The following is an 18,301-nucleotide window of genomic DNA, read 5'->3' on the forward strand; positions in this document are numbered from 1 at the left end:
CAACTCAGTTAAAGGTACTAATATTTCATTTGTAAATCATAGCTTGGCTTGTGTGGACAGAAGCCTCATACCAGAAACATGTTCATCTTCGTTAGCAAGGGATACGAGTTGTGAATATCTTTATGCAATAAGAGTGAGTGCACAGACCTTTATTGTGCTGAAGTAATTAATATAGCAACAAGTGAATGCTATTTTGTATATTTTTTTTTTCTGTGCAGGAATATTTACGTGTTTGTAGAAAAACAGTGCAGAGGATAAACAGGAATGAATTAATAGACTGCTCTAATAACAAAAAGACACATCCTGTTCACATATTTGTGAGACTGGTAGCATCAGTTCATGTTTTGTCCTTAGAAATAAGCAACAGATGTAGCCGGTCGCAGGGAAAGCATATGACCCATTAACATCATTGACAGTGAATAACAGGATTTAACAGAAAGAAAGGGTGGTCAGGCCCATTCCTTAACACAGCCAGCAGAGTCACAAGGTGGGCAGTACTCCCATAGAAGTCAGTAGCAGAAATGTTTGTTGATTCTAAAAGAAGCAGAGGTAAGATGATCCTAGACAATTTAGAAAAGCTCACACATAATGACCATGTTGTAAGTAGCTCACTTTTTTTCTTCTAAACAAAATTAACCTGTTACCATGGTACCCAAGAGGAATCCCGTGGTTCTACTTCAGGCAAACTCCCATTGTTCTGAGTAAGAGATGAGCAAGGACCATAGCAACTAGCCCTGTGGTTTGCTGAACTAATCATCTGCCTATGTAAATCTGCATAACATCATTGTTTCAGTGGCACGTGTTGCTTTTTCTGATAAAAATCTAAGTCCTACACTTGCAAGCAGAATATATTTAACATAAAAATTCCATTGAAATGCCCTCTGTCTGAAAAATATCTGATCTTGTTCAGATAGCTCTTATTTTACAAATGTCATGGTTATTTCATCAAAAACCTCTCTTACATTAAATGTAGTACTTTTATAATTGATAAAAAGGAAATAGACATATTAGTCCAAATAGGTGAAATTCCGTCAACTCTCCCTTTAGCTGTCTTATTTGTTATTTTACTGCAGTATATTCATTCATATACCTTGATACCATTTCTTGCAATGAAAGAAATCTTAATAATGAATTTTGTAACCACTACATACATTAGTATGTACATTAGTATTCACATTGTATAAGCTTTGCAATATAGATTACAATATGCACTTGTTGAATTGTAATACTCTGACGGCTCTTAGGGCCACCTCTATTTGTATGTCACTTCTTTCTTTCTGTCCAGGAAAAAAACATAAAAATTATATAAAGCAACTTTCATAGCATTCACATGAAATCCTTATGCTTGTCTTTCCAGGTCCTGAAGGGGTTTCCAGAATGCTTACAAGCTGACATTTGTCTGCACCTCAACCAAAATTTGCTTCAGAATTGCAAAGCTTTCCGGGGGGCCAGTAAAGGCTGTCTTCGAGCTTTGGCTATGAAATTTAAGACAACACATGCACCTCCTGGAGACACTTTAGTGCACTGTGGAGATGTTCTCACTGCTCTTTACTTTGTGTCAAGAGGCTCCATTGAAATCCTTAAGAGTGACATTGTTGTAGCCATTCTTGGTAAGCAGATTACTACAAGGCATGCTAAAAGAGTCAGGGGATTGAAAAGAAATATCCATTGTTGTTCCTGGGGAAGGAAATTTGTAAATGTTTTACTCACTATTATTTAAAATCAAGCAGTGAAATAATTTGTTTAAGGAGCAAAGTCTACATTACTGCAATAATTCATGTGCACCAAAGAGCCCACGTCCTTGGATGTCTAAAATATAAGAGCAGGAGTGAGTCAGATTTATCCCTAGGTAAGTGGTAAACTGCAAGTTGAGGCGAGCAGATATCAGATTACTCCAGTTCTGATTATGCTGCAAGAGCCAAAGTCAAGGACACCCTTTTCTTGAACAGTGCATGAGGGTACTGAGACACATAGACCCCCTATATGCTAACTGGAGAAAAACATGTATCTACTTCAGGCATTCAAAATGTCTTCGAGAGGTTTTCGGAAATGTCTGCTTCTGCCCACTGAGCATATAGAAAAGGAAGAGAATAACAGATTAATCTGATCTAGATTGATACTTAAGTGTAATAACACCAGTGTTTCACCTATATTTCTTATCAACATGTTCTTGTTTGTGTAGCATAGGGAGTTAACTTGTTTTCTTTCCCAGTGAAGATGGCTCAGAGCAATGTTCTATCCAGCTGGGAGCTCACCTGCTGCTGGTGATGGCTGTTATGTGGAACCAATAAGACTTCATTAGGTACAGCAATTTTAAAAGCAAAATAACTAAAACCCTACCTAAACAAGACCACTGATTTGTTTCTACCATTTAATATCAGGTAACAAGAACGCAAAGAATAATTGAGTAGATGAGTAAGGATTTTGCTGTATGGAAACCTACACCAGCTGTAACATCATTCATATGTTCTCCTTTCTGGTTATCACCCACTGTAGGAACTTACAGCCAGAAAAGTAGCTGAAGCAAAATGTGGACTGGTAGCAGTATGTTGCTATTAATCCACTTGTGACTGATTATTCTGCTAGTACTTTGCAGGGTGGATACGTGAGCAGAAGTACAAAGGTGTGTCTACAGCAATTCTTCCCTAGGTTTAGATGGTGTTATCAAGATAATTTGTCATCTCATGCTGTTGCACCTCATCAGCTGGGCCAGGTTTAGGCACAAGCAAAGTAGGGAGTATGCAAGTATAACACTGTGAGGTTTTTACTTACCTGTGTGAGTGTCTCCCCCTGATTATGAACAGTGTGGTTCATCAAGGATTTCATCTCTTACATCAAAAACATGTAAATTTCTATAGCACTCACAATCAAGAAAAACTGACAAGTTTATGGACTCATTAATTTCTTCCCAGACCAAAGATGCAGACTGGTCAAGTTTTGCATGTTACGCACACCACATCCCTGTGCTCTCACACTGCAGCAGAAACCCAAGTATTTGCAGGGCAATGCCACTACATCTCTTCCAGTCTACAGCTCCTCACGCCAGGGGCTGCAGGTCGGAGGCCCTCTCTCCCAGGGAATGGTGGTCCAGACAGAAAGAGAGACAGTTGTGCACAACTGCAGCTGAAAGGAACTGCTCTGTGGGCCCACATCTGTTGCACAATCCATGAGGCAGGAGCCTGCCTGATAGCTGGCTCCAGTCAGAGTCTGTGGTATCTGCTAAAAAAGAATAGAAGGTGATACAAATGAAAATTACTCTGCAATGAAATCACACAGAAACCTAACAAAGGTTATCAATACTTAGCCAAACATTTTTAGTTAATTCCTCTTTCTGAAAAACCTACACACAGAAATGGACATAAAAACCACTCAATGCTTTGTCCTCTGGGGTTGAAAAAGACTTCAGTCCAACAGAGGTAGCATGGATGAAGTTTCCACGCCTAACAAGTATTGCAACTTCATCACAGAAATCAAAGAGTTCTGAGAAATGTTGGTTTTGTCCCCTATTTTTCCTCAACTTGTCAGCACTGTCTGATGCCGCTGAGTAAGGTCTGATCAGTACTGACCTGACAACAGTAATTCTGGGCCAAATCCTTAGAAAATACAATGGCTGTGGACCTCGTAGAATCTACCACCTCTTTCAGCTTTGCAGACAAGATAGAAAAATACTGCGATCGTGTCAATAGTCACATTGCAGAGAAGGTATTATATGCCTTGAATAGGAACCTCTGCATTCATAAACATTAAGGTCAGAAGGACTATTAGATTATATTGGCTAACCTCTGTTATATCACTGACTCCTGTTAAATTTCATACCTTTAACTATCTGTTGTGTCTAATGAACTGTGTTTGATGAAAGAAAAGCAACAGGTTTTGATCTGAAGACATAACAACATGAAAAAGGGATCACTTTCCTTGACAGTTTATTTCCATAGTTAATCATTTTTATTGTTAAAAGTGTGTGCTTTATTTCCAGTATAAAATTATCTTGCTTCAATTTCTTTCCATTGGTTCTTGCTATGCATTCCTTATTATATTCTAGAGGCATTTAGTACTGTGTAATTTTTCCTTTCTATAAGGATATATGCAATATAACCAGGTTACCTCTTAATCTTCCTGTGGATAAGCTAAACAGACTGTGCTTTTTAAGATCCTCACTGTAAATCAGCCCTTAAATTATTTTTTGCGTCTTTTAGCTGCTTGCTCACCCAGTTTTCAGCTTCCTTTTTAGAAAATGGAGAAACCAGAACTAATTGCAGTAACCTAATATAAAAGCCACAAATGTTTAACAGAGAGGCAAAATCACCCCTGTATTCTTTCTTGCCAGTCTACTGCTTCTCAGTTGCTATGATGACCACTATTCTTTTCCACAAGTGTTTTCCCAGTTCTCCCCTAAACCCCATTTTGCAGGTAAGCCCTGCAATCCTTAGTTTAGAGCATATTTTGCACAGGTCTACGGCTGCGGCTGCCCTGCATTTGTGAAGGTTAGGTGCAGATTTGGGGAAAACGAGCAATTAAATAGAGATGACAATTTTAGCAAACAGGTACTGCAAATGTGTCAACATTGATGGAAAGAATTGTAATAGTATCAAAATACAAGCAGCTATGTTTAAAGAGTTCTTCAAAACAACTTCTGCATCTTGGAAGTTTTGCATTCCCTCTGAAAAAGATAAAAACTAAGTCATTTTCTACTAAAATACATTTCAAGTATGGTCTGTTTCTTCATGTAATTCTTAACAAAATGAGATTGCAGGCCAGACAGGTCCTGGACTCTACTGAACAACAGAAATTACATCTTTGTCATCATAAGAATATGATTTAAATCAGCAAATAATGTTTTTATGAGAAAGGACAAAGGAACCTGCTCTAGTCATGCTGTTTTGATGGAACTGAAGAAAACCTGTGATGAAACTAGATTTTCCCTTCACTTAGTCTGGCTATATGTCTGTGTAATTTCATTGATTTTAATAATTTTACTTTCAATATTTAATAATAATACTTTTGATTTACAACAACATATGTGCAATGGTAATCTGATTGTATCACTTCATGTCAAATCAAGTATTCTAGACCATTACCATAACGAAATACATCATTCAATTATTGGCTTATTCATGTTTAAAATAATAATCTCCATCTAATTTTCTTTCTGCAGGGAAAAATGATATTTTTGGAGAGATGGTACATCTTTATGCAAAACCAGGAAAGTCAAATGCAGATGTGAGAGCTTTAACTTACTGTGACTTGCATAAGATCCAGCGAGAAGATCTACTAGAAGTTTTGGACATGTACCCTGAATTTTCTGATCTCTTCCTCACCAATCTAGAACTGACTTTTAATCTGAGAGATGAAACTGCAAAGGTACATGCAATAAGATTTATTTTTTTTTTCTTAATATTGGGCCAATTCTGTCCCACAGTAACAAAACTTGGAAATAGCAATTGAAAAACCAAGGTCAGCAAAATGAAAAGCTAAAAGCCTGAGGCCAAATCCTATTTTAAAAAAATATACTCACCTGATTGCTCCTACTGAAGTCAGTTAAATGCAGCAGAAGTCAATGAAATGATTCAGATGATGTTAACCTAACAGGATTCGGTTCTATATTTAAAGAGCATTAAAGTTTCAGCCAGGGGGATTTTTGGATGTTTTGTTAAAGCCATGGAAAATATGGTTTTTTCAGATGACTATAACCTGGGTCACCACAAGGGGAACTTTTGGCACTAAATATAATTGTACAGCCATAAAATAAAGATAAATCAGATTATCCAGATTCATTCTGTGTCTAACAATAGAAAATATTTAATTGCCTTTCAGACATGAATTGTTAATTCTCTTATCTTGGAGTGCACCCTACCTCCTAGGAGACTAAAAGCATACAAGGGAATTTTCAAATTTCACTCATTCTCCAGATTTGCAGGGATTTCTTGGTCTCTTTTTCCCAGAGTGACTCTCCTAAGTGTCCCCTTTTGCCCAGACTGCATCTTCAGGAAAATGGGAAAATTAGCAGTGTTTCATTATTTCAGACTGCCAGGGTCAGTCTGAATTGGGAAAGAAAGGGGAGGTTTAGCCAGAAGGGGAGAGGGGAAATGCTATTGCCTAGCTCATGCTACTGAGGCTAAAGCTTTCCCTAGAAAGTTGCAGGGTACACCAGCACTGACCACCAAATATGGACTACACTGCCCTCAGTTTACATTTCATTATTTCTGAGATACTGCCGTTTTGTGGTTTCTGACTATACTTTTAAGGAAAAACAGAGGTTCAGTGAGAAGGAACTAACATAATTTGGCCTCAAAGGCCTTCTGAGAAACAAGGAGATAAAGAACACTAAGTTTTGGGCTGTAAGTGATAGGGACATCTTTGCTAATCACATGTGGATCTTTAAAAAAATAAAACAAATATAACTTCTGACAAGAAATGTCACTTCTTTTTATGTTGAGCCTTTTTTTTAATAAAAGATTGTTCTGAAAATAAAACACCAATTCTATTCGTTATTTTAAAAGTCATCCTTTTGTGTTTATTGAAAAGGTCATCATTATTAATTACATGTGAAATACAATACAATGAATTTATAGTCTAGTGATAAGTTTAAGTTAAAACTGAAAATCCACATATTTGAAAAATTCCTTGAGGATAAATCCACATTAACGACTTTAGTCTGAGCAATTATTTCCTGCAATTACATGTCATCAATGTTTTATCATTGTTTTTTCCTTAGATCTGAGAAAATTGAAACAAAATTCCATCTTCTGTGTTGTGGTGTAGAATACATAAAGAAAGTTCTCACTGCTCATGTTGCTTAGAAATTTTTCAGTTGTTATTTCTTACTGCTGTACCAGCTACTAAGAAAAAATTGCTAGACTTCACAGAGACAGAGAAGGGAGGACAGGCTCACCCATGCCTCTGAGCTTGCAAAATCAGTTTTCTCTAGCAATTCCACCTGCCTTCCACTGTCTATTGCAATCCAGAAAATCATCCCCCAAAAGAAGTGATGAGCACATTCTGATCTTCAAAACATCACTCAGATCCAGATTTGTTATCTGAATAATAGGTGCTTCTGCCTCACCTTCTGCTCCTGTCCTCCTATTTATGTAAAAGTGCCTTTTCCTTCGTGCAGTTATTCTACCAGTGGGCCACCACTGAGGCACCTTACTCACCAGGTTTACAATGAAGGGAATAGAAAAAGATGTAAAATCTTCCCACTTCTTTCCCTCTGCCCTTCTCCCACATGCAAATCTGCTTACTTGAGTGGTATGGGAAACCTCACTAGCACAAGGAAGGGAAGTAGGCTGAAGCCAATGCCATGGGTATGTACACAAAAAGCATAACTGGCGTTATATTTGCTTATTTGTAAATTTCTCAGTTTTAAATAAGTAGAAAGAAGAGTTAAATGCATCTTGTATTTATTATGGCAAAAAAAAGCACATCCATCTTCTATAAGATGGATAGAAAAAAACATTGTGTTCTCCTATGGAAATAAGTATCTGAATTAACTGAATCTGAGAGGAAGGGAGGGTCTAGAAAGATAAAATAATGAGGGGTAAAGTGTCTGGTGTTTGTCAGCCTTATATTTATTGTTGTAAAATTTAACCTTTATAATCATTACCATGTAGTTAAATATAAATCTAATTACAATCAGTTCCACATTACTTCTTGCAATAGTATACATTCTCTGTTAGAGGTTATTCAATTTTTTTTTCATTAATTTCTCTAAGATTACTTAAACCACATCTGTGCAAGTTCAGGAAGCTGATAACATATGAACGCATGTCTTTCCATGTGAACTTATTATCAGGATACTTTTGTTTCACCATCAGGTGGTGACATTGTTGGTTTTGCTCAATCTCCATTAACTTTTTAACGTTAGCATTGAGCAAACCCATGAGTTGGGGATGGAGAGGTTGATGCAGACTGACTTGTGTAATATTGCCTTTCTTAAAGCTTGAACATGATTAACAGTGAATCACCTATTGAAAACCTGCTCTCTTTAGATGGGACTAATCTGTCATTATGTTTCATATTTCATTAATCAAGTCTGACCTCGTAATAAGATCACAAACTACTAATGATACAGATGGAGATAACTGCAAACTACGAAGACGGAAATTGTCCTTTCAAAGTGAAATAGAGAAAGGTAATTAACTTCATTTCTTACATTAGACATCACTGCTTCATTATTGATTGGTATTTCACTTGGTAATGCTGGGTACGTTAGGGTCCCATGTTGGCTGTTACTGTAGCAGCTCTTGAAAATCCAGCTGAGCCGCAAAAACAGTCTGTGCATTGTCCCCTATATGGTTAGATATGACTAGAGGATATCAGTTTCACCTTCCCATGACTTCACACCTATCAGTGCAGAGCTGTTCAAACACCAAGCTACCTTATTGCCCTTGAGATATACATATATATATGTATATTACCTCTTAATATCTATTTTCTGAGACACCATGTTTTAAACTGTTTGGAGAAGCTAGTCTATTGGATTATTTATTAGCAGTGTTGATTTTATTTCATCAGCAAAGTGCTTTATTGACCTTGATGCTAGGTAGTGTTTCTCCCTGGAATTAAAATATTTTGTTTTCAGGACACAGTAGATTCACCATAATCAGATTTTGATTCATATGGTAATGTGTAAATCATTGTCCTGGCAAGAGTTCAGGTAACATTTTATGTGCTTACGTTCACCTTAGAGACTTTTGGGAGTAATCCCAATGAAGAAAAATTCATTGAAATATTAAACTATGTCACCAGTATCCAGTACTGCTAAATACCAGGAAATGTAGATAGTAGCTGTGGTCAGACAGCAAGAGTCATGAAGACAGCTAAACTGATACTCACCAGTTTTTCATTTTTATGTAGGGAAAGCACAATTCCTTGAATAACATTACACTTTTATGGTCCAATAGTTTGTCTGACAAATTACTGTTTCCGGTGTGCCTGTCTTTCATACTCCACAGTTAAACCCCAATCCTAAATACAGCATAATACCAATTTTAGAGTTGCAGAGTAGCTGATAATAAATGGGAATACTTTAAACATACATAGCAGGTATAATGCTCGATGAAGAAAGACTTTAATCCAGAGTGTGGCTACTCAGAACAATGACATTGCCATTCGATCAAAGAAGCGTCTTTAGGGCAGGAAGCCAAGACTGACAACAAATCTGTCAGGAAAATGTCCCCATGAAATATTCAATCTGCTCTTCACAAAGAATCTGTTGACAGAGGCGCTTTGCCTGAATAACCTTCACATTTCTTAGGAGAAAACATATGCTGCCACCTAGACAAGATGGAAGTGATCTTTCATGTTGTGCCTGCTGCAGAATTACAAATAGGCTCCTCAGGTGTCAATGTGGTACCAAGACCCCTAGGCTTTTATGGTTCTTGCCCAGTAGATTACACTGAACATCCAGTTGGAGGCATTTATTTGCATTACTTTTGAAAGAATATAATTTCCCACAGTTTTGTCTTTGAAAAAAAAAAACTTGCACCATTGGGGAACAAGAGACAATGACTGTAATGTCAGGTAATGACTGTATAGTATCTGGTAATGACTGTAGAGTGTATGGTAATGTCTGAGTTAGACAGAAGTGCAGTACATTGGAATTCCACCTGAGGAGAAGATGCAATCATAAGAGTCCTTTGCCAAGAACTGAGTATACTTTTGGCCCATTGGCTTACTGCCCCTCTCTGGTCCCTGTTCAGATTCTCTATATGTTGCCATAGCTGCAGCAGACACCTCGTAGTCATAGACCTTCAATGACACTTTTCTGTGGCCCATCCTGCATCCTGTATGAGGTTGTAGAGTACTAGAGGTTACTACTGGCTTGTAAAGTAATATTCTATTGATTTCAACACTTTACATATAGGAGGGAGTGGCATCATATTTTGATCCAACATAGTTAGTCTATAATGATAAATATTTGGGGATGATCCTGCAGAGTGCCTCAGAAGAACTGGAGTAGAAAAGGCAGAGTTCCTGAACACACAGCTGGCAAATGCATTTCTGGTCACAGTACTCTTACAGATAAAAAATATGTGTTGTATGATGACTTTTAACAATCATATTTTGATTTCAGAACTACACTTTGAACAGGATAGAGACACCCAGCATTCTCACTTTTATATTTTGATATTTTACATCTCACTAAATTCTTATTGATTTGTAATTGGGGCGGGGGGGGGGGTTGCTCATGAAATCGTCTTCTTGCTGCCATTCTTTACTTTCAGCTGTTGACCTACTAGCGTATTGTGCAGCTTGACACTGTATTGTTTCCATCTTTAGTGTGATCATCAGCGATTTTCTCCCTTTTGGAGTGCTAAAAATGGGATTGTGTTATCTCAGCCTTTATTTAGTTCATGCTAGTCTGATTTGGACCTTGTTGCTATGGTAACTCTTCCTGCACGAGTTTTATCAGGGGTTAAACAAAATCAACACAGATCTCTGTTATGCATCTGCAGTTAGTACCACTACCTTTCCAATTCCACGCAAGACCTTCTCGCTCCACCTATACATATTTCCACCATTTCTTACCTGTGTCAGCAAAAATTGATCTTAGCTAGTATATTGAGCTCTGCCATAATGTGATTTTAAAGGGTACAAGGCTGCTTGAGGGACCAGCTTGTTCTCTGGTTTCCAGAAAGGACTGCAATACCACAAGAGGTCCCATGCAAAAATTAACACTTAGACTACATAGCAGCTTATTCTTGCTCTCACCCAAAAGAAATTCATTGCAGGTCTTTCAGAATAATGGATGATATTCCTTGCACAGGTGCAGGTGCAGCCTTAGCCAGTTGCCATAGATGCTTGACAGTCAGCCAAGAAACTCGCTCCATGACAGCTTAAAATAAGCAGTATTCCTGCCTGGCAGTTCCAAACAAAGCTCTCAGCTGGGTTGGCAAGTTAGTCTCCTGCTGAAAACTGAGGGACAATGAGCTGCTCCATCTACATTCAGTTGTCTCTTTTAGCACTGCAGAACACAATCCTTTCTTGCCCATTTCTCATTTTCCTCTAGCAGTTCTGTGTGAGTTAGCTAATTTCAAGGGAAATACATAGGGGCAAGAAGTTTCTTTCGCTCTGCTACTTCTGAGTGCAGATCTATTATCCCATGCTGAATGGGGCATCACTAGAGTTGGTTAGATCAATATGAAATCCAAACATACAGGTGAAAAATGCAAAAGTTACAGGCAGAATGTAAGTAAGCTCACTGAGAGCTTGAAAACTTGAGGCTTTGAAGAGAATTTTCTGCAGTTCAAGCATTATTACTTTTGCTAGCATCTTGTTTAACTTTTTGTTAATGTTGGCTCTAAAATCTTAACCTTCTTGGGACTGTTCAGTCTTCAGTTATTCTCATTAAAAGATATTCTTTGCATTTAACTTTAACTCATGTAACCCTTAGCTGAAGGCTGTCAAAATTCTGGACCTGTTCTGGGTACTCACACATAATTTTCTTGAAGCCCTAGAAGCAATCAGGTATGTCGTTGTTTAACCCCAGCCAGCACCTAAGCATCACACAGCCGCTCGGTGACTCCCCCCCGGGTGGGATGGGGGAGAGAATCGGAAGAGTAAAAGTGAGAAAACTTGTGAGTTGAGATAAAGACAGGTTAATAGGTAAAGCAAAAGCTGTGCATGCAAGCAAAGCAAAACAAGGAATTCATTCGCTCCTTCCCATCGGCAGGCAGGTGTTGAGGCATCTCATCTCCAGGAAAGCAGGGCTCCATCACGCGTAACGGTTACTTGGGAAGACAAACGCCATCACTCTGAACGTCCCCCCTTTCCTTCTTCTTCCCCCAGCTTTATATGCTGAGCATGATGTCACATGGTGTGGAATGTCCCTTTGGTCAGTTGGGGTCAGCTGTCCCAGCTGTGTCCCCTCCCAGCTTCTTGTACACCCCCAGCCTGCTCGCTGGTGGGGTGGGGTGAGAAGCAGAAAAGGCCTTGACTCTGTGTCAGCACTGCTCAGCAGTAACGAAAGCATCCCTGTATTATCAACACTGTTTTCCACACAAATCCAGAACATAGCCTCATACTAGCTTCTGTGAAGAAAATTAACTCTATCCCAGCCAAAACCAGCACAAGGTATGAAATCCTTTCCAAGGAGAAAGCTGATTTTGGGCTAAAAATGCACTTGTTACATAGCCAAATCATAGCCGCCCTTTGTTCTTTTGACAGGGCATATGAAATCTTTCCATCATATCCAGGGTAATTAAAATACTGGCTAAATAAACCAGCATGGACATACTAACTGGGAACACAATGAAGACCTTACTGAAATAAATCCTTATTCTGGATTTTTAGCTGTGATCCAAAAACAAGAACATCATTCCATGGACTCTAGCTGAGAGGATGGTAAGAACTCCAATGGAGTTATACTGTTAAATTAGTAACCAGCGATTCAGGTTGCTGGCGATACTTAATCTTTAATCTTGTCAGCTGGCCCAGGGAACTCTTAACAAGGAATTTTATTTCTATGGATGTGATTTTAAGAGGCCACAAAAGAAAGTTCTTACAAAATCTTGTTACATAATTATTGCAGGCACTTGCCCATGTTGACACAGACTGTAACAATCAAGAGGGATATAAAATGCATTTTGCAGTGATTTATTTTTAACATATTGTTAACTAAGTAAACATATATAGTACTTAATTTTCATTTGAAGAGTTATGCTTCTGGACCAGACTTTTCCAAAAGTATCTACTGATCTATTCTCAAAGTAAGCACAGAAGCCAGAGCTCTAATAAACTTCTAATTGAATCTTGATTAGTATAGCTACCTTAAGTTTGCAGTGCTTGTAGGTACTAACCAGGCTAAGAAGCCAAGCCGTATTAATATAGCTTTATTACACAAGGTATCCAGAGGCCATGGCTGGCAATATAGAAGACAAGGAAATCTTTCAGGAGCTGATTCTCCTGCCTAAAAGTATGAGGTGAAGCAGTACCGGGAGAATGGGGAAACACTCCCCTGCCCCTGCTCTCTCCCGTTCTTGCCCCCTTCCCCCAGTTTATTTATTTAAATGCTTACTTTTTGAATAGATGACTCAGCCAAGCGCTATGCTGTGTCCCCAGCAAGAAAGTAGGGTAAGAATCCGGACAAAAATTGAAGCTCTTACTTAACTGTGTTAAACGATTTGTATTATGCTGATGAAGTTCACTTGGGCTTAATTAGAAAAGAGTTTCTAATATTCAGCCAGAGTGTTAGGTGGTTAAATGACCAGGAAACAACTAATATCTTGGCAGGCAGCATATGGCTTGAAGCAAGACCTCATGTCCCCAAAATCTTACGTTCGGCATGAAACCCCTAACAAAAAGTATACGGTCATCAGAGAGCCCATCACTGCAGTTTTCCATCTGCTCCTGTTATTGTTATTGCTCTTACCACAGTGCCTAGGAGCCACCTCAGGGAGCTTCCACAGAAGAGTCTTGTTTCCAGGAGTTGCTCCCAGAGAGGCTGTTTCCAGAGGCCAGATCTGATTGAAATGTTGTATGTAGTCACACATACCCATAGCCATCCTTTGAAAAAAAAAGTAATAGTAGTACTACAGTGAAAGCTGAATTCCTTATAAAAGAAAATTCTAAACTTGATAGGAGAGCTGCTTTGGCCTTGGCTCTGAATCCCTTCTGAGATGCATGTTTATACTTCTTTGTTTCCGATTTTTTAAGTATAGTATTATTTCCTGAAGTATAAATCAAGAATTGTCCTTCTATTATTATCTGATTAGCATTAAAGTTGATACAAAGCCAGACAGAGCAAAGAAAATTCAGAGATAAGGCTGTCACTCCGTCCCTAACTTATCTCATTCTACTAAAAATGGCATAAAAGAATAAATGAAGGATTGCATACTCACTTCAACCTTTAAATTCTTGGCTTTTTTAAATGTGTCTCAAATTCAGTTATTCAAAACTAGCTCGTTTCTTAGTCGATTTTAAAAAAGGAACATGGATCCTTATGGAAAAGTTACCCAGTCTTTAGTTCAGGATAGTGGGGGGATGTTTCAGTATCTTCTGCTGGCTTTTTATTTCCAGAATCATCCAAACCTTCATAGCTCAGAGAGGAAACACAGCAAAGGACATACTAACTTGCCAAACTCTCACAAGCAGCACTGAGACAGAGTAATAATTCAAACAGCTCTCTCCAGTACAGTTCATTTCCTCCACCACCACTATCCAACCTACTGGAACCTTACAGCAAAATACCGATGGAATTTTGCTAGTTTGTATCTTTAGGTTCCCCAGTGAAGACTTAGGAGTTCCCAAATTATGAATGAAATTGGAATTAAAGGAATCTTCTATCCTTAAAAACAGTCACAGAAAAATAAGAACTTTAAACCTTAAGACCTTTACTACTGAGAGGAGAAAATGTTTTAACTTTCCTAAAATACCACCAATAACCTACTTTTCCTAGGAATAGGAATCTTCCTGCATCAGTTTCTAGACATACATCCTTTTTCCTTAGTGTTAGTCAAATACCACACACATATCTGACAGTACATGTTGTAAGTAGGGGGTCCTAAAGATATGTGGGAAATTTGAAGGGAAATATAATGAGTAGAAGTGAAGAAGAAGGAGGAAAACAAACGTGTGCTCAAGAATATAAGGATTTCCTCATCCCAGGTTTCAGGAGCCATTGTAAGTCTTTGGCATTGTTTCATATTTTGAGGTCTGACAGGTCTACAGACATCTACTGTACCAAGGTGCTGAACAAGGACTTATAGATACACAAATCCATGTGCCTGGTGGAACTAGATAAATTCTTTCTACCAGCTTAAGAAATGTCTCAAGAAATGTAGGTGCACCTTTAAGAACTCTTGTCTCTGCCATGTTCTGAAACTGGCCAAGCTTTGATATAAATATATCTGTTTCAAAAGATCATTTTTAAGCCAAAAAATCTCTGATGGAAAGAATCTATTTTCACTTGTTCTTTGTTTCACCTAAGTTCTGCTGGATATTAGGCTGTAGAAGGGCATAACTGTATATGATGTTCACAGAAGGAAAAATTGTAGTAATGTAGCCAGCCCTCATCTTATCGTAAAAAACTGGCACTGTTGCTAAATTGAATTATTAATGAATATGTGATGACTTCAGGGTTCATTATATTGTTCTTTTTTATTTCTAAAATTTATAATCCTGTGGTCCTCAAACGTGAAGAAATATCTTTATCACTGAGTAGGCACTGTGTGCTTAATACTTCCTCTAATTATAACTAAAAAGCTGCAAATGTAACTTTCCACTTTTTAAAGTGAATTCTAGTGCAACTAACCGTCAGAATACTACGTGATTGTTTAGATTAACAGAAGCAAATAAAGTGTATATGAAAGGCAGCCTTTATGATAATGTTCTCACTGTCTTAAGCGTTATTACTGTATGTGATATATAAATAGTTTTCCTGTTCAGAGACCCTTGCTATACAAAGTGCACTGCAGATTTTAACAGTACAGTTTGTTTTCAGAGCTTTAGGACCAACTACTTCTCCTGACCGTAACGATTTCTATTTTTTTCAGCTGAGATCATTTGGAAAATATTTAGATCTGAACTTCTCAGGCTATCCAATAGACATTTTGCACAGCATTCAAACTACTTTTCTTTTTTCATGCACACTAAGTTTGTGATTTTTCCATACAGTTTTCATGCATTAAAACCCATCCAAAAAGTAGATAATTTTTCTAGTACTAATAATTAGACATTCTGTTAACTTGAACAGTGCTATAACCATTAATGATGTTTCACCAAGGAGCAAGAAATACCTCTAGAGATACTAATTTATGATTTCTTATCACTTCAAGTTATTAGTTATAAGGACTTTATGATTAAACTTTCCTTAAAAGTTTTTGCTTTTTTCTGTACTATTTTGTCCTCAGGGATGTATTGGTAATGTGCAGATGTTGGAGCAAGCTATGCTTTCAGCAGGCACTCAAAAATGTTTATGAAGGCAGCACTTCTCAGTTTCCCTGATCACCAGTCATGACCTGAGATGATCAGGACGGCAATAGAAGACTGTCCTGACAACGGACAAATTTCTCTTCAGCTGAAAAATGATAAAGTGCTTTGTTCAAGTTGCTCATCTTCTGGAATGGACTGTCAGATGACCTTTCCCGGGACATGTTCCTTGTCAGGACATGAGTTGAGGCTGGTTTTGACAAACATCCAGATGTCACGATATGCAGCATCAGGACTCTGAGGCTGAGTGTAGGCCAAGTTGATTCTGAAAGACAAGAGCTCAAGCACTAAAATTCAAGATTTATAAATGTCTTAGGTTTGTTTAAGTGAATTCAGGGTAAGTTTTAGTACTTTCTGATGTTTGTGAAGGGTTAAATATCTCTATAGGCAAGGCCAAAATCAGTTTTCAGCCAAATTTTCCGGTAGCAAAGGTGGAGTAGCTCTCATTTCAAATGTTGCATAAAAAATGAAGTCCAGAATTTTATCTATTGCTTGGCATGCATTTGTAAAGATTGTGGGGATCATGTCCTTCTCCCAGTAGAAAATAAATCCACTAAAGTTATTCATACTGTTTCTTGTAAGACTGTTTGCAAATCAATACAGTTTTCTCTCTAAAGATTTTAAATTCACTAAAATTAAGCAATAAAGAGTTAATAGAACTTGTGAATTAAAAATCCATTCTGAAGTCTGTCATTGGAAGGTCCTGTATGAACGTAATTTTCAAGTAAAAATATTAATTGCAGATTGGGTTAAGAGACCCAATCTGAAAGACCCAGGTCAAAGAAAGGATGGCAATGGGAACAAAACTGTCAGACATCTTACATGTGAATTTCATTGTTATAATAATATATCTTAAAGGAATACAAATTAACTTTTATCTTTTATTCTTAGATATATGAAAAATATGGCAAAAAGTTATATCTTCACCACAGCAACAGTTATCTACTGAATGACCAGATGCTGGGTTGCTTTTCATTTTCCTGTTCACAAGCAGTCAGCTTCCTCCTTTTTGGTATCTTCCATTACCTAGTCTATCAGAAGGCACTCAGTTATATTTAGCAATGTACTCCATACCAGTCACATTCAACCAAGTATGAAACAAACAGCAAGGAAGAAGAATTATGAGCATTTTAATTAGCAGTTTAATAACCCTAAAGTCCCTGATTGGCATTCTATAGAGTAGTTTAGCCTGCATACATCTTGAGTAGACTTCTCTGGAATCACCCCTCATTATATATTGGTCCTGCTCCACAGCACCCGTAATTTTTGATATTACATAAATATTATGTATCGATTATATTGTTCTTACACCACTAAGTGAAAAGCAGTGATTGCAGGAATTAGGATTACCATTTTACCTGACTGATTTTATGCTGCTCCCCATCTATATGGTGGAAAACATAGGCATGGTTTGAACATCAGTGTTCAAATTATGCATCAACAGCTTTTGATTTTTTGACGTCTTTGAGATTTTGCACTTTTTCAACCCTGTTTGTGGTATTGTATTTAACATACTATCTGAAATGCTTGGTCACTGACTTTTCATTCCAAATATTTGTTGCCCATGGTGCATGGGTGGGTACATAAGGCATTTTTCTGCTCTCTGAAAGGTAACTGACATTTTAAAATTAAAGAACAGATAACAAATAGTTGTGATGGCTAGCAAATATTTTGTTCATATGTAGGAAAGACAGATTGACCACCACAGGAATATTCGTGAATATCACATAAGAAAGACATAATAACAGTTGAACCAAAATACTTGCTGGGAATCTGAAGATCTGCAGACCTTTTGAGCAGTCAGCCATCCCTCCTTCCAAGTCACAGTGTGCATTTCTCCTTACCAAGGGACATACTTGGTGTAGCGTAAAATAATATAGTAGTTTTTTTCAAAGGAAAAGGAAGATGTCACATCTGCTGAACAGATTTATAGTTATGCAGATCATGTTAATGATAAGATTATCTGTTTTATGGTTTGGGATATAAATTGCTTTCTGTGGGGGTGAGGAAGTCATTCACCTCATTTCCTGCACAAAATTGAATTTGTCTAGGCGTAGTATGGGACTTTTTATTGGATGGCTGAAAATGGGAGTAAAAATTTGCCACCTTCTGAAACACTAGGCTACATAGCTAGCCTGATTAAGTATGACAAATTCCAGTTAATGAAATTACAGTAATATTAAACAATGCTGCTCCACATGTAATATATTACTGACACTTTCACCAATATTGTTTGCAGCAGAGTAATACGTTAAGAGAAAATATGTCTAGATCATGCAGACTGCCACTGTCGGAATAATGCAAAGCTTCAATACTACAGGCTGACTATGGCACAGAAAAAAAAACTTGTTTGATCTCTGGTAACCATCCC

At 37.6% G+C, this 18,301-nt stretch overlaps 1 protein-coding gene across 6 annotated transcripts in view; it reads left to right on the top strand.

Moving 5' to 3' along the window:
* Window positions 1–18,301, top strand: part of KCNH7 (potassium voltage-gated channel subfamily H member 7) — a 249,108-nt gene that overhangs the window by 216,464 nt on the left and 14,343 nt on the right. For 5 of the 6 annotated variants that reach the window (XM_076342748.1, XM_076342750.1, XM_076342752.1 and 2 more), the window contains 3 exons: window positions 1,358–1,610; window positions 5,156–5,361; window positions 8,032–8,131. In XM_076342748.1, the coding sequence (XP_076198863.1) occupies window positions 1,358–1,610; window positions 5,156–5,361; window positions 8,032–8,131 (559 nt within the window). The remainder of the gene's footprint in view (window positions 1–1,357; window positions 1,611–5,155; window positions 5,362–8,031; window positions 8,132–18,301) is intronic. The other variant, XM_076342749.1, reaches the window with a different exon arrangement.

This window comes from Aptenodytes patagonicus, chromosome 6 (genome assembly GCF_965638725.1).
Source record: "Aptenodytes patagonicus chromosome 6, bAptPat1.pri.cur, whole genome shotgun sequence".
In the NCBI taxonomy this organism is placed as follows: domain Eukaryota; kingdom Metazoa; phylum Chordata; class Aves; order Sphenisciformes; family Spheniscidae; genus Aptenodytes; species Aptenodytes patagonicus.